The 13598-nt window shown below is 40.4% G+C and overlaps 1 protein-coding gene across 3 annotated transcripts in view; it reads left to right on the plus strand.

The window, feature by feature from the left end:
* UTRN (utrophin) overlaps positions 1 to 13598 on the plus strand; it is a 594030-nt gene that overhangs the window by 433768 nt on the left and 146664 nt on the right. For all 3 annotated transcript variants that reach the window (XM_074948548.1, XM_074948550.1, XM_074948549.1), the window contains one exon: positions 3455 to 3584. In XM_074948548.1, coding sequence (XP_074804649.1) covers positions 3455 to 3584 — 130 coding nt within the window. The remainder of the gene's footprint in view (positions 1 to 3454; positions 3585 to 13598) is intronic.

Below are 13598 nucleotides of genomic sequence, written 5' to 3' on the forward strand. Positions count from 1 at the left end.
CTAAGTCAGGAGGCTGGGTTTTGCATGCATTATAATGAGACTAAAGGATGCATCTGAAGAAGGATAAGGAGAGTCAGTATGGAATTTTATGGAGAGTATTTTTGATGCATAAGGGTTGGTGTGAGTGTGCGCCAGAGGTGTTTGAGGCAGAAGCAGCATGGTGGGGAGTGAAGTCTGGGAAAGCTAATGGAACATTGTCAGTGGTAAACAAGAGGTTAAGTTACACAATCAGTTAACTGGAGCTGGGCAAAGCTGTGAATGTCCATAAGGGTAAATATACAAAGCTTTGATGCAGAGCTGGGGCGGGGGGGTGAGCAGAGAGATTCAAAGAGCAGGTTGACATGGTCCGAGCAACAAGCCAAGAAGATGATTATAGCAGCAGAATTTTGAATGGACTTGGGAAGAGTAAGGTTTTAGGCATCAATACATGAGAGTTTTGATGGAATGGCCAGAAGGAGGACTGAATCCTAGACAGGTCATGTAAGAAGCAGCTATGAGATTTCTGTCTGGATGTATGTCTCTAGAGCTAGGGCTGACTCAATGATGGGATCCAGATTATAACCCTGAGTGACTGAGAAGAAGAAGATATTATCTATGGTGGTGAAGCAAGGGAAAGGGGAGCGACCAAGAGGTCATGTTTGGCCATGTTGAGTTTAAGTTGATGGCTGGACATCAATCCACAAAGAGATTTCAGAAAGATGGGTAGAGATGTGGGTTTGCATGGAGGAAAGCAGGTCTGGAATGGAGAGAGAGATTTGAGAGTTATCCGCAAAAAGATGACCGGTAAAGTTGTGCAAGTAAATAAGATTGTCTAGTGATGTGTGATATATAGGGAGAAAAGAAAGGACAGAGCCCTGTGTGACCCGCACCAAAAGTTGGAAAGAAGAAAAGGATGACCACTAACTGTATTGCTGAAGATACAATTAGGCAGGAGGAGGAGGAGAAACCGGAAAGGCTGATTAACAAAGGCTACGGGAGGACAGAAGAAGAGCATGGTTGACAGTGTCAAGGAAGAAGAAGATGGATTGCAGGCTCTGTAAGTTGACCGTGAAGAGGTCATTAGTGACTGACAAGAACAATTTCAGTGGAGTGTGGAAGACAGAATCCAGGGCAGGGGGTGGGAGTGGGAACGGGATAGAATTGGAGGAAAGGAATTCCAGACAGCAGTTGGTGACATACAAGTTTTATATTTTAGCTTTGTGCTCTATATTGAAATGTTACGGGCCAGTTAGTTTAAAAAATATTGAGAAATTATCTGACTTTGTACTAGTTGTCATGTGATCTTATTTACCCATATTGATTTTTTTATTTTAGTTATGTAGAGTCTAATTGACTAGGTGGTGATAAAAGAAATACTGTATTTATAAAAGGTTTCAGAGTAGCAGCCGTGTTAGTCTGTATCCGCAAAAAGCAAAGGAGTACTTGTGGCATCTTAGAGACTAACAAATAAATTTGTTAGTCTCTAAGATGCCACAAGTACTCCTTTGCTTTTTGTGCTATAAAAGACTCTTTTAATTTAGTGTGTGTGTGTGTGTGTGTGTGTGTTTCTGTTTCATGCTGAAGTTAATTGCTTAGTGGAACTGTTTTGATGTACTACGAATATCTAATAACAATGGAAGGGCTGTGAAATGAGTACAGTACCATTCCCCTCTGCCTCACTACTGCTAAAATGTACATGTAGTCTTTGTGTGCAAGTAAGGAATTAGAAAGTAAACTGGGCAGAAAATCAGTGAAAGATTATCTGGCTTGAATTGTCTTTCAGACTTTTAAAATAACGTATCCAGCATACTGTACTATCTCTAATGAAAATGCCCTCTAAATGGAGGGGGTAGAGTTTTAAATCAGGACAAGCTGGTCAGTAAGGCTTATTTAAAATTAGGGATCTGATGCACAAATATATGCATTCTTGTCTTCACTCATATGAGTAGACCTATTGGGGTCAAGCCCTTGGTGTTGAGAATGCTGTGCTTTCGACACCACCTAATGTCAAATGTGCAGGAGAATTTCAGTATGATGTGCTGTACCCTGTGTTGGTTCTGAGGAATGGCCATGTGTGTTCTCAAAGGAAAAACTGTTATTTTCATGTGTTCATTGCTGTGAAGAAAATTTGGGGAGAGAATAGGGAGGAGGATTAGGATTAGAATTTAGCTGCAAAACAGAATGGAGGTTAAAATCGAGCCTTTTAAGCCCTGATTCTACAATCAGATCCATGCAGCAGACTGTTGTGTCCGTATGGAGTCCCATTGGGTCTTCCCACATGTAGATCCAGTTGCATAATTGAGGCCTTAGTGTGTATCACCCCATATGTAAATATCTGGAAAAAAGATAGTAAGACATTTTCCTGCTTTCTGCTCTTATCCTTCCACTAGGAACTCTTTTTTATAGGGAAAAAGATGTGTGTTCTGTTATACAGTCCCTGGAGTACTATGCTGTTTCTTGTGGGCAGTGGGGAGTGACTGGCCTTTTTCAGTAAAATTAACATTGATTTTTAATTAGAGATGTAAAAAATTATAGTTTAAAAGCAGAAAACCATAATACATAGCATTAAAGGTATGCTATTATGTATTTACAGTAGTAGTAACATGCAAATGTTTCATGAAAAATTATTTATATCTGAGAAGGATCATTTTAAAAGATTGTATGGAGCTAAATGTTTTTTAGAAGAGAATATTGGAACACACTGCTCATAAACACAAGACTTCAAAGGAGGAAGGTTAAATTCACACACACACCCCTTTACAAATGAAAGAACAAAAGCACTATAGAATAAAGTTTATTGAGATTCATTTACATTTGCATGAAAAACCTCTCAAAGAAAAATTGCAATTGCCTTGGCGTAACAGGCTGCAAATATTTTACGCTAATTGGAGACTGTCTTTTCATAATATGTTCTCTTTGGTTGAGTTTTGATTCTGTGTAGTTTAATTTGTTCCTGCCTCTTAATTTTCATATTTTTTAACTTAACATATTGTGAAGTATTTAAAATACTTCTGCAGTTCTCATTACCAGTTGTGAAATTATCTTCTTGTGTTCCATTGAATGTATTTTTTTTTTCGCTCTGGCTAACAACAACAAAAAGTCAGAGCAGTCTATTATATCCTATGAATCCTTCAGATAGTAATGAAGGATTATACTTGAACTTTTGTGTAAGTTCAAGTATAATAATTTCCTTTTGGTGAATATTTTAAACTCATCATCATCATCATCATCATCATCATTTTTCTTGTATTCACATATTTAACTTAGTTCTGTAAAAATCACCTCTGCAGTCTAAATTCATTTTCTTCCCATCTCTCTTTTGCAAAATTTAATTTTTGTCTTGCAACGTGAATTAAATGTTGACTATTAGTCACTCACTGCACAGGTCAGAGGGATGAAAATGGAGCAGTTGCTACATTGCCTGTTGTACAAAACATTAAGTTACAAATGCAACTCTCATTTTCCCTTCCATAAGGCACTGAGGCGTGAACTGAAGGATAAAGAGCAAACCATTCTGAATGCCATAGACCAGGCACGAGTTTTCCTTGCCGACCAACCAATCGAGGGCCCTGAAGAACCAAGAAAAAACCTGCACTCAAAAACGGGTCAGTTACTGTTTTCTTCATATTTGGAACACGTAAAATGAATGTTGCAACATCAAACCACTTTTTAGGTCCCCAGTATACATTTTATAGCTCATTATTTATGTAGCCTTCTAGAATTTCTAAAGCAATTGGGCATTTCACATCCTACAAATTGATCAAGTATAACCCTCATTGCTTTGTAAATATCCAGTGTTCAATGATGGAAGGAGGAAATGTACAAATAAATCACAAAAGGCTATATTTTATATCAAAAACATTTTGAGGAGGCACATCTGGAATTTTTTGCCTTTCATTATAAACTCAAAATATGGATAACATCAATGCAATTTTGTGTATTCTTGCTTCAATAACAAAGCTATGCACTTGAAATATGATTGTGAAGAATATTGGAACATAAGCCATTAAAATCTGCATATATTACTCTTTGTAAAATATTAACCAAAATAGATTCTGGAATTGCCTGATGAAAAATGAAACACATCTGTTCTAGATCAGTTGTCTTTCATCTCTAGGTGGTAATTAAGCTATTTGAATGTTTAACTCTTTAATGACTGCAAGAGTTGACTCATATTTAGCTATTTTCAGGAACCAGAGAAAAAGTAGTAAGTCTATTCATAATTGTTCAAAAGAAAAAAAATATAATAATTGTATAAGTACATAGTACATACGGTAAATACACCTCTACCCTGATACAACGCAGGTTCTCATACAACGCAATAAAGCTCCAACACGCTGTTCTGAACAGCATGTTAAGGGTGCCAGGCCGGGGCCGAGGGGTTGGATAAGGGGCAGAGGGTCTCGGAGGCGGTCAGGGGCTCTCCCCCCCCCACCAGGGTCTGGGAGGCAGGAGCTGTGGGGGGGCACTTTTGGGGGATCCGCAGTCCCAGAGTGGCCTGGGGGATTAGCGGGGGGCCAGGAGCAGCCCACTCAGCTTCCCTCACCCCAGCCCCAGCCATGTCACTCAGGGGAGGGGGGCTTGGAGGAAGGGATCCCCCCTGCACTCACCGGCAGTAGCGGAAGCGGAGCAGCTCGGCTCCAGCCCGCTCCACTCCGCCAGCTCCCAGCCGTGGCGCTCCGCTTCCCGCCGCAGGTGAGTGCGGGACCTTTCCCCAACCCGCCCAGTGACACGGCTGGGGTCGGGACAAGGAGAGCAGAGCGGGCTGGGGCTGCGTCACTCCGCTTCCCGTCGCCAGTGACTGCAGAGGACGTCCTTTCCCCAATCTCCCCGCACTCACCGGTGGCGGGAAGCGGAGCGCCATGGCTGGGAGCTGGTGGAGTGGAGTGGGCTGGGGCCGCGTTGCTCCGCTTCCTGCAGCTGCCGGTGACTGCCAGTCAGGGGGCGAGGGGTGTGGATAGGGGTCGGAGCAGTCAAGGGACAGGGAGCAGGGGAGTTGAGTAGGGGGTAGGGTCCAGGGGTGATTAGGGTTTGGGGGGGGTCCTCTGGAGGGCGCGGTCAGGGAACAAGGAACGGGGGGGGGCAAAGCAAGTTCCATATAATGCGGTCTCACCTATAACACGGTGAGATTTTTTGTCTCCCGAGGACTGCGTTATATCAGTGTAGAAGTGTATCATGTATCTGTAGAGTGAATTCATAATTGTATCTCTTCTGTTGTTATGAAATCTTACTGCTGAAAATTGCATTGTAATTGTACTAGAAAAAAGCTAGTATTTTAAATTATTAAGAAGTAATCTGCAGAAATCCGAATTACCATGCAGATGCATATCATTTAGTACTCTATATAATTTGCAAAGTCATTATATGATTATTTCTGGCCTGTGTTAATATTCATTCTCCTGATTTCATACATCCTGTAGAGCCTTCCTAGACGACTTTTCAACTTAATGTTAATTAAAAATAACTAATGTTATAGCAATCTGACATTACTTTTGTGTAATTTTCTACCACAAAGAGTTTTTTCTTTTCCTCATTTCTGATTCCCTTCTTTGGCTTTGCATTGCATAGTTTGAATACCTCCTGGTTAAAACAAATGAACATTTTTTTTCGTTGACTAATACTTACTTCTTGGTTGTTATATTAGATCTTATCTCCTGCTATTTTGAAAAATCAGGAGTATGTTATGCAAAATTCGGTAGTTTTGCATCTTATTTGATATGTTGCATATATAATAAATGTGCTGTTTGGCCAACATTGCATGAAGTATCATGAAGATGAAAATAATATATTCCGATTTTAGCTTTGCTCATTCAGCCAGTCATGAGCTCAACAAATTTTATAATTTACATCTCAAAATGTGTAAAAGTACCCAAATCAATCTGTGCCAAATCATAACATACCACTAGTGCCAAGTGTTTTTTATTTAGCAGTGTTTGTCAGGACTTGATTTGTGTAAGCCGGTCAGTGTTGAATGAAAACACGAGAGTGATCTTTAGATGATGATACACATGTTAAATTCTCACAGTACAATATTATGAAAACAGTATCTTGTAATATTCAAAAGGTGGTGGGAACAGACTAGGAGGGTGGCTGACCATAGTAAACTGCCAAATGATAATTGGCAGGCTGGTGGTCTGAGAGTGTTTTATGAATATCTCCTGTCCACATATCATATTGCAAAAACAGTACCGTGCTGTACGTAGATTCATAGAGTTTGAGCCCAGAAAGAGACCATTGCATCGTCTAGTTTGACCTCCTGTGTGTCATAGACAATTCAGTTCTCCCAGGTACCCCTGTATGGAGACCAATAACTTGTGTTTGGCTGCAGCGTATCTTCCAGAAAGGCACCCAGTCTTGATATGAAGACATCAAGAGATGGAGAATCTACCACTTCCCTTGGGAGTTTGTTCCCGTGGTTAATCAGCCTCACTTAAATTTCTGCCCTATTTCTAATTTGAATTTGTCTGGCTTCAGTTTCCAGACACAGGTTTTTGTTACGCCTTTCTCCACTTTATTAAATAATAATAATAATCCCACTGATTAAAGTACTATTCTACAGGAGTAGGTGTGGCAGAATCTGGCCTTTAGATCATAGTTTTCAGGGTGCAGTGACTTTCTTTCAGTCTATCAAGCACAGTGATATCCAGAAGTAGATTGAAGCCTCTAGGCACTACTCTTATACAGATAATAACAAAATAAGAGTTAGGGTTTTCATCTTTCTTAATGAGAACGTGTCTGGTAACCCGCTTCTTGCACTGGGGGCAACACCAGGTGTTTCAGAGTAAGGAGAAAAAAAAATCCTCTTCCCCAAAACACACAATTCTAATGCATCATAGCCAATTGTGCAAGGATATGCCTGGGATAAATACCCTTATGGTCTGGGCAATATGTGCATGTAGTGAAATGAGAGTTCCAGAGTAATGCAAAATGATGACCAACTAATTCCAATATGAGACCAATTCAGTGTCTTCAGTAAACAGTAAAGTACTTGGTAATCTCACTGATCTCTCTCTACATCTGAAAATACACAATAACTACTCAATTAACAAAATTACTATATTTCAAGAATGTGTCATAGATGTTGATGGTATTTTTAAATAGATCCTATCAGATTTTTTTCCTTTCAGACATTGTCTTTGAAGCGTTCTCTGTTACTCTTTTATGAAAGGTACTTTACAAAGATACATTGAATTATACTATAATTTAGTTTTTGTATTAGATTATTTAGCCTGATATTAGCTAATTTATGCTCAGATTTATGTAAAATGTAATTTCTGTGTAGGCGGGTATAAAGTATTCAGCAGTATCTTAGGGCTTGTCTGCAATGGAACATTCAGGCCAGTTAATCTGAATCAACTAAAGGTGAGAATTTAAAGCATGTTAGTTAAACCACATTAATCCCATGTGGATACTTTTGAAGTAAATTAAGATAAACTGAATTAAGGGCAATTTCATTCTGTATGAATATCTCCACAAAAGGATTTAATGAGGTTTAACTAATGCGATATAAATTCATACCCTTATAGATCCAAATTGACTTTCCTCTGTTCCTGTGTAGATCGGACCTCGGATTGCAATATAATAAGGGTGTATGGAACATATGGAAAGGTGATGAGGAAATGCATGTGGAATAATAAGATGAGTAACTTGTGAGGCTTGTGGCTTAGATGAGGACTGAACCTGCACAAGACTGAGGTTATGCTAGTGGACTGGAAAAATTGGTGGAGAAGATACCGGCTCCCTACTTGGAAAAGTTTCCTTTTCATTATTACTCAGATGCACAGCCTGTTGGTTCCAGAACTAGTTCTGAGCATTCGGTATAGTGGCAGTGGTCAATACTGTTTCTTATTTCTGACACTCAACAAAAGGTTTGTGTCCACTCATTTACATGTGGATCTCGCCACAGGATCCACACCTTTTTCAGCACAAGATTTGATTACGACAGGGCACTTTATTTGGGACTGTACTTTAAAACCACTCTGAAACTTGCTGCTTGATAGTATGCAGGGTGCCTGTTTAAGAAATATCCTTTATAGAAACCACCTCAACACCAGTGCTCCAACTTCTTTCCTGTTTCCTATTTATTTCCAGATCCAATTTAAGGTTTTTCATATACAACCTTCAGCGGATTGGGTTGTAGTTACTTCAGTGACTGCCTCTATTCTTTTGTGATACTATGATAGTTGAAATTGTCCAAGGTTCGTGGTCTAATACCCTGTGGCTTAAGTGCAAGGAGAACAGAAATGGTGCATTCTCTGCGCTGGGTCCTCAATTGAAAAATTCACTTCCCTTTTCAGTTCACGAGAGCCTGATTCTGTTAACCTTACAGCCACCTAGCAAGGCCTGTTTGCTCCTCTACGCTTTTTGTGGAAGGGAGGGAATACATTGTTTGAAGGTGTTGGGCAAAATTTGGAGGTGAGCCCACACAAATCAGTGTGGGGTTTGCTCAAAGAAAAGACACTTTAAAAATTCCCTAAACAATTACATAAATTCTTTGTTGTCAGGTGATACATTGTAAGAGGAGTACAATACCTGCTCATGCATTACAAGATGCCTTATATTAACTCCATTGCTGTATTACAGGTAATAAGATCTTGTTATATGTCCTACGATAACAAGTACATTAACTTAGGTTATGACATTAGCTCTGATGCTGTTCCCTTTTAGCTTGTTGGCCTTATGTTGCAACCGTGCAGTAACTGGCCCTTCTGAACACTGAACCTCCATAATCCAGGAAGTTTTAAGTTTTTGAGTTCTTTCTTATCCCATCTGTTTTTTCTTCTGATTTCATCTTCATCTCCCCAGGGATCACATCATCACAAAAGAACAAGTCTGTTTCTTGCTTTTGAACGTCTAGTTTCTAAATACAGTAGACTGATAAACCAGCTGCTAGATTTTATAAATCAACAAGATAAGGGCACTGTGAAAATGTTTATATTTTTAGCTTTGTTGTCACTTGTCCATGATATATAGTAAGAAAATTTAGAGGAGTATAATTAACTGCTTGCAGACATTTAGATCAAGAACATAAGTCCAATTAGTTTCTCAGATCCAAGAATTATTAGTGAAGTTACAGCCCATGAAAAACACAGAAAAACAGAATGTTATTTTCTTTCCCTGGGCTTCTTAACTGCAGATCAACCATATGACCTTCTTGATATGGTAAGCATTCCTGTCCTTAAAATTCAGTTTATGAAGTGTACTATAAAATAAAGTGCTGACAGATCAGGATGATACAGTGAAATTGCGAACATTTCCAGAAGTCTTCAGTCATATCAATAAAAAAAAAAAAAAAGAGTACTTGTGGCACCTTAGAGACTAACCAATTTATTTGAGCATAAGCTTTCGTGAGCTACAGCTCACTTCATCCGATGAAGTGAGCTGTAGCTCACGAAAGCTTATGCTCAAAATAAATTGGTTAGTCTCTAAGGTGCCACAAGTACTCCTTTTCTTTTTGCGAATACAGACTAACACGGCTGTTACTCTGAAACCAGTCATATCAATGTGCATTGCTAGTGTAGAAAGCTGGTGAAAATGATCAAATCCCCACTTAGTGAGCAATTATTTGGTAGCAAAGGTTATTTTGATGGACACATCACTTTAAATTAATTTAATGTTCACCATCTGTTCTACCTTTAAATTAGAAATGCAAAAATATACCACAGTTGCATCAGAACAATATCATATATCAGTAATTTACATGCATATACTTTAGTTATTCTAGCAGGCATCTGGCATGTGTTCATATTTCATATATAAATGAAGGGGAACCGCTTTTTTCTTTTCCTGCTGCCCAATGCAGTGAGATAAATTCCCTGATGTAATATTTTTATCCATAAAGGACTTAAGCAAAGTTTTAAAACTTGTCATTTTGTCTGATGGGTGGGAATTGAACTGCTGCCTGAAACACTGATTTCTGCCAAAATACCAGTGCAGCTAGTAACCATACACCTACCAAGATACTGAACCAGCTGGTTGTTAGAAGGCCTGAAAAGCCACTCCCTTCAACCCCAGGTGGTTTACTATAGAAGGGTGTGAGGATGTGCTGAAGTGCTTAAGAATAAAGCGCACACATGCCATTGAAAGTCAATGGAGCATATGCTTCTAAGTCCCTTAGGCTCTTTTGAAAATCTCACCCTATATTACAATTTCTGGTCTCACCCATCTTTGTCTTTTCTGAAAGTTTCTGTGGAAGTGTGGAGACGTACTAAGATTACAACTTTATAACTACCAAAGATGTGATGCCTGACTGACTGAGCGGAGGAGGGATATTTAGCCAGACGTATAGGTCACCAGTTTAAGTTCAGTCTATAGTGGTAAAGCCCAAATCTTTTTACTATATGTTGGCTCTTTGGTGTTCTAGGTGAAGTCTTTTCAAACTCACTAGTGGACAGGTGTGTGACAGATAAACAAGCACAAGAAGTGGCCAGGGATGTAAACACCCTCTTTCCCTATCCAGAGGTGGCACTGGAATCCTGCACATGGCCAAAGAGGAGATTTTTAAAACCGAATTTTGGGCAGCTGGAGTAGGGGAAGTGAGATTTGAACCTGAGGATATAATGGTTATTTTTAGTGTTGTAGTATGACAGCAAATAGACCAATTTGTTTACCAGGCGGACCCCAGAATGTTTCCAGAGCAGTATTGATTCTTATAATGTGTACACTGTGCCATGGATACACTAGGAGATTGTTGGGGCAAGGTTGCGAAAATGGGCGAGGAGCTAAGTGGTGGACTGAGTACATGACTGGACATAAGCGGAGGATGCAGGCAGTTTCGATGAACTTTGTCCGACAGACCCTGCCAAAAGATATTGTAGCATAGCTCAGCATATTTTTGCCTGTAAACAAGTTAGTTTATATAATAAGCATAAATCATACATATAAGAATGTAACCAGCTGTTGACCCCATGTAACCCCAAGATAAGCGCGGAGAATATAGCGCTGCAGAGGGCTCCCCCCCGGCGGAGTCCTCCCTGGTCAGCTGTCCCGAACGGCCAAAGTCCCCTGCAGCCCCTCCACGTGTCCTAGGGGCTCCCTGTGCAGATTGGAGCGTAAGTTCTTCCTTCCTTCCTTCAATAAAGCGTAGTTTACTATTCTTAGTCCTGAGTGTCCTCCTTTTGCTGGTATCTCCCCCCCCCCGCCCTCTCGGGCACAGAGATGTTACCCAAAAATCCTACCAGTGCCATCAACAGCACCAACGGGAATTTTAAGGTATGTCTGTACTGCAGTTAGAAATCCACAGCTCACCTGTGCCAGCTGACTTGGCCTCATGAGCCTCGGGCTAAGTGGCTCTTTAATTGCGGCGTAGACACTTGGGCTCAGGCTGCAGACCAAGCTCTGAGACTCTCCCATCTCACAGGGCCCTAAAACCCAGGCTCCAGCCCGAGTCTGAATATCTACACCACAATTAAACAGCCCCTTAGCCCAAGTCACCCGGCCCAGGCCAGTTGCAGGCATTTAACTGCAGTGTAGATATACTTTTAGTGATCAGGGTTAATTGACACATGCTTGTAAAGACTCCAGAAGTCACCAGAGCTGTGTCAGTACTAGGTCTCCCACCGCTGCTGCTAATAGTGCAGCCGATTAACAGGCTGATTGATGAGAAGGCTTGTGATCGTATGTTTTTTATTTTAGTCACCTTTTAACATACCAGTGAGGTGTCTTTAGGGGATGGACAGCTGTCTCTTCCACCATCCTCCGGGAACTGCCAGGCATGGCCTCTGTGCCACTAAAATTATAGATGGTCTTTGGTGGAGGAACATTAGGCCCTCACACCATTCACCCCCAGTGCATCAGGAAGCAGAACCACATCCTGGGCTGCCTAGAATCACCACCACAGCAGAGGGGTGCCTCTGTCTTGCTTCTTTTCTCCAGTGGAATGTCTTGTTCACCAGGGACTGCAGGAAGCGAGGGGTGGCTTAGAGATGCTACCCCAGCTCTGTGCCATCCAAGCTTTCCTCTTACACTGTGGGGAGTCATCGGGACGGGGGAGCAGTTAAAGCTGGCTTTTCAGCTGCTCTGCACTGATGAGAGAGTTGGGCCTTACACTTCCATGAAGTTGCTTCCATTTTGCAAAAATATTGTGGCCTGATTTGAGGTCACAACGCTTTTGCAAAATTGAAGCAATTTTTGGTTTAAAAAAAAAAGTTGAGTACCTTGTACTGGTCACTTGTGTACGTGCTCTCACATGCTCTCTCTTCTGTATCACAGGACCCCTCTTGGCCTACTGGGGAGAGGTGGAACACCTGTCAAAATCTGTGACCAAAGGAATGCTGCAGAGCACCTGAAGTGCTGTTTCTCTGTAGGGGTGAAGCACTCTGCCTTTACGGTACTTCCATTGTGCTTGGGAGCCAAGAGGCTGGCCCACGAAATTAATCACTTACTAGGTTGGCCCAAATGTTTTTAAATTTAAATAATTTTACAGTGCAAATAATAAAAAGGATAAATAGCTATATTTTTTCTGACTTTCCCTTTTAAAAATAGAAAAGGTTAGGAATAAGCGTTAATATACTTTTCTGACAAGCTCAAAAAATAGTTCTGCTGTGTGAGAGTTTTCAGCTTAATCTGTAGTAGAGAAGTCTGCTTTTTCCTGTCATAGTAGTTCTCTTTCAGATTTACCTGTTGGTATATTAATGCAATGGCTGCTGAAGAAGGAAAGCTCTATGTGGCTTGAAAGCTTGTCTCCCGCACCAACAGAAATTGGTCCAATAAAAGATATCACCTCACCCACTTTCTCTTTCACAGGCCCTGCGACTGACATGGCTTCAACTACACTGCATTTAATATTCAGGGGATGCGTGTAGTACTTATCCCTCTTCTTTCCCTTTATTGATGACTTTATACTGTTCTTCCCAGAAATACCCACAATATACGAACTCACTCTTCAGATATTCAGTGTTCTTTGCTCATAGTAATTCATTCATCTCCAGATTAAAAGTAATTTGTCTTTTATCCTGCAGCCATTTTCCTCATTCTTTATCGTTTTTTAATTTTCTTTGATTTCAAGAACTTTCAGTGCTAATCAGAGAAAAACCAAAGGGTTAAGATGGAAATGATCAACTATCTTTTCCCCCCTCCCCCCCAACTATATGCACAGTAGATATATGAATTATGAGTAACTAGTGGCATGCTGTGTTATGCCTGCATGGATGGCTGCTTTGAATTTGCCTAATTGCTACATTTTGTAGTACCCAGTTGCTTCTTATTATCTAAACTTCTTGTTCCTGTAGTACTTTTTGTTGTAAGCAAGTTTTCTGCCAGGGTTATTAGAAGCTTAAAGAATATTTTTCATTGGAGTGATGCTAGACATAATTATGTGATGACAATACTGTTGGATTCTTCCGATTATGAACTTGACAGTATACCATTATGCCTGTTCAAATGCTCTGAAAGTGCTATAATGATGACAGTGTCATTTGCACCCATCACTTTCTGCTGCAAAGACCCACTGAACCATGGAAGAGAGAACATGTTCTGTATAATTGGGGGAATGGACATTAAATCGGCTCCAGTTCTTCTATGCTGTTTAAAGAGCATAGTAAAGGTAAGGGAAAATAAATTTAATTATTGCTAAGCAGAGAGAGAAACCACTAGCTCCTGTCAGGCGCTAAAATGAGCAC

This window comes from Natator depressus, chromosome 3, assembly GCF_965152275.1.
Source record: "Natator depressus isolate rNatDep1 chromosome 3, rNatDep2.hap1, whole genome shotgun sequence".
NCBI lineage: Eukaryota > Metazoa > Chordata > Testudines > Cheloniidae > Natator > Natator depressus.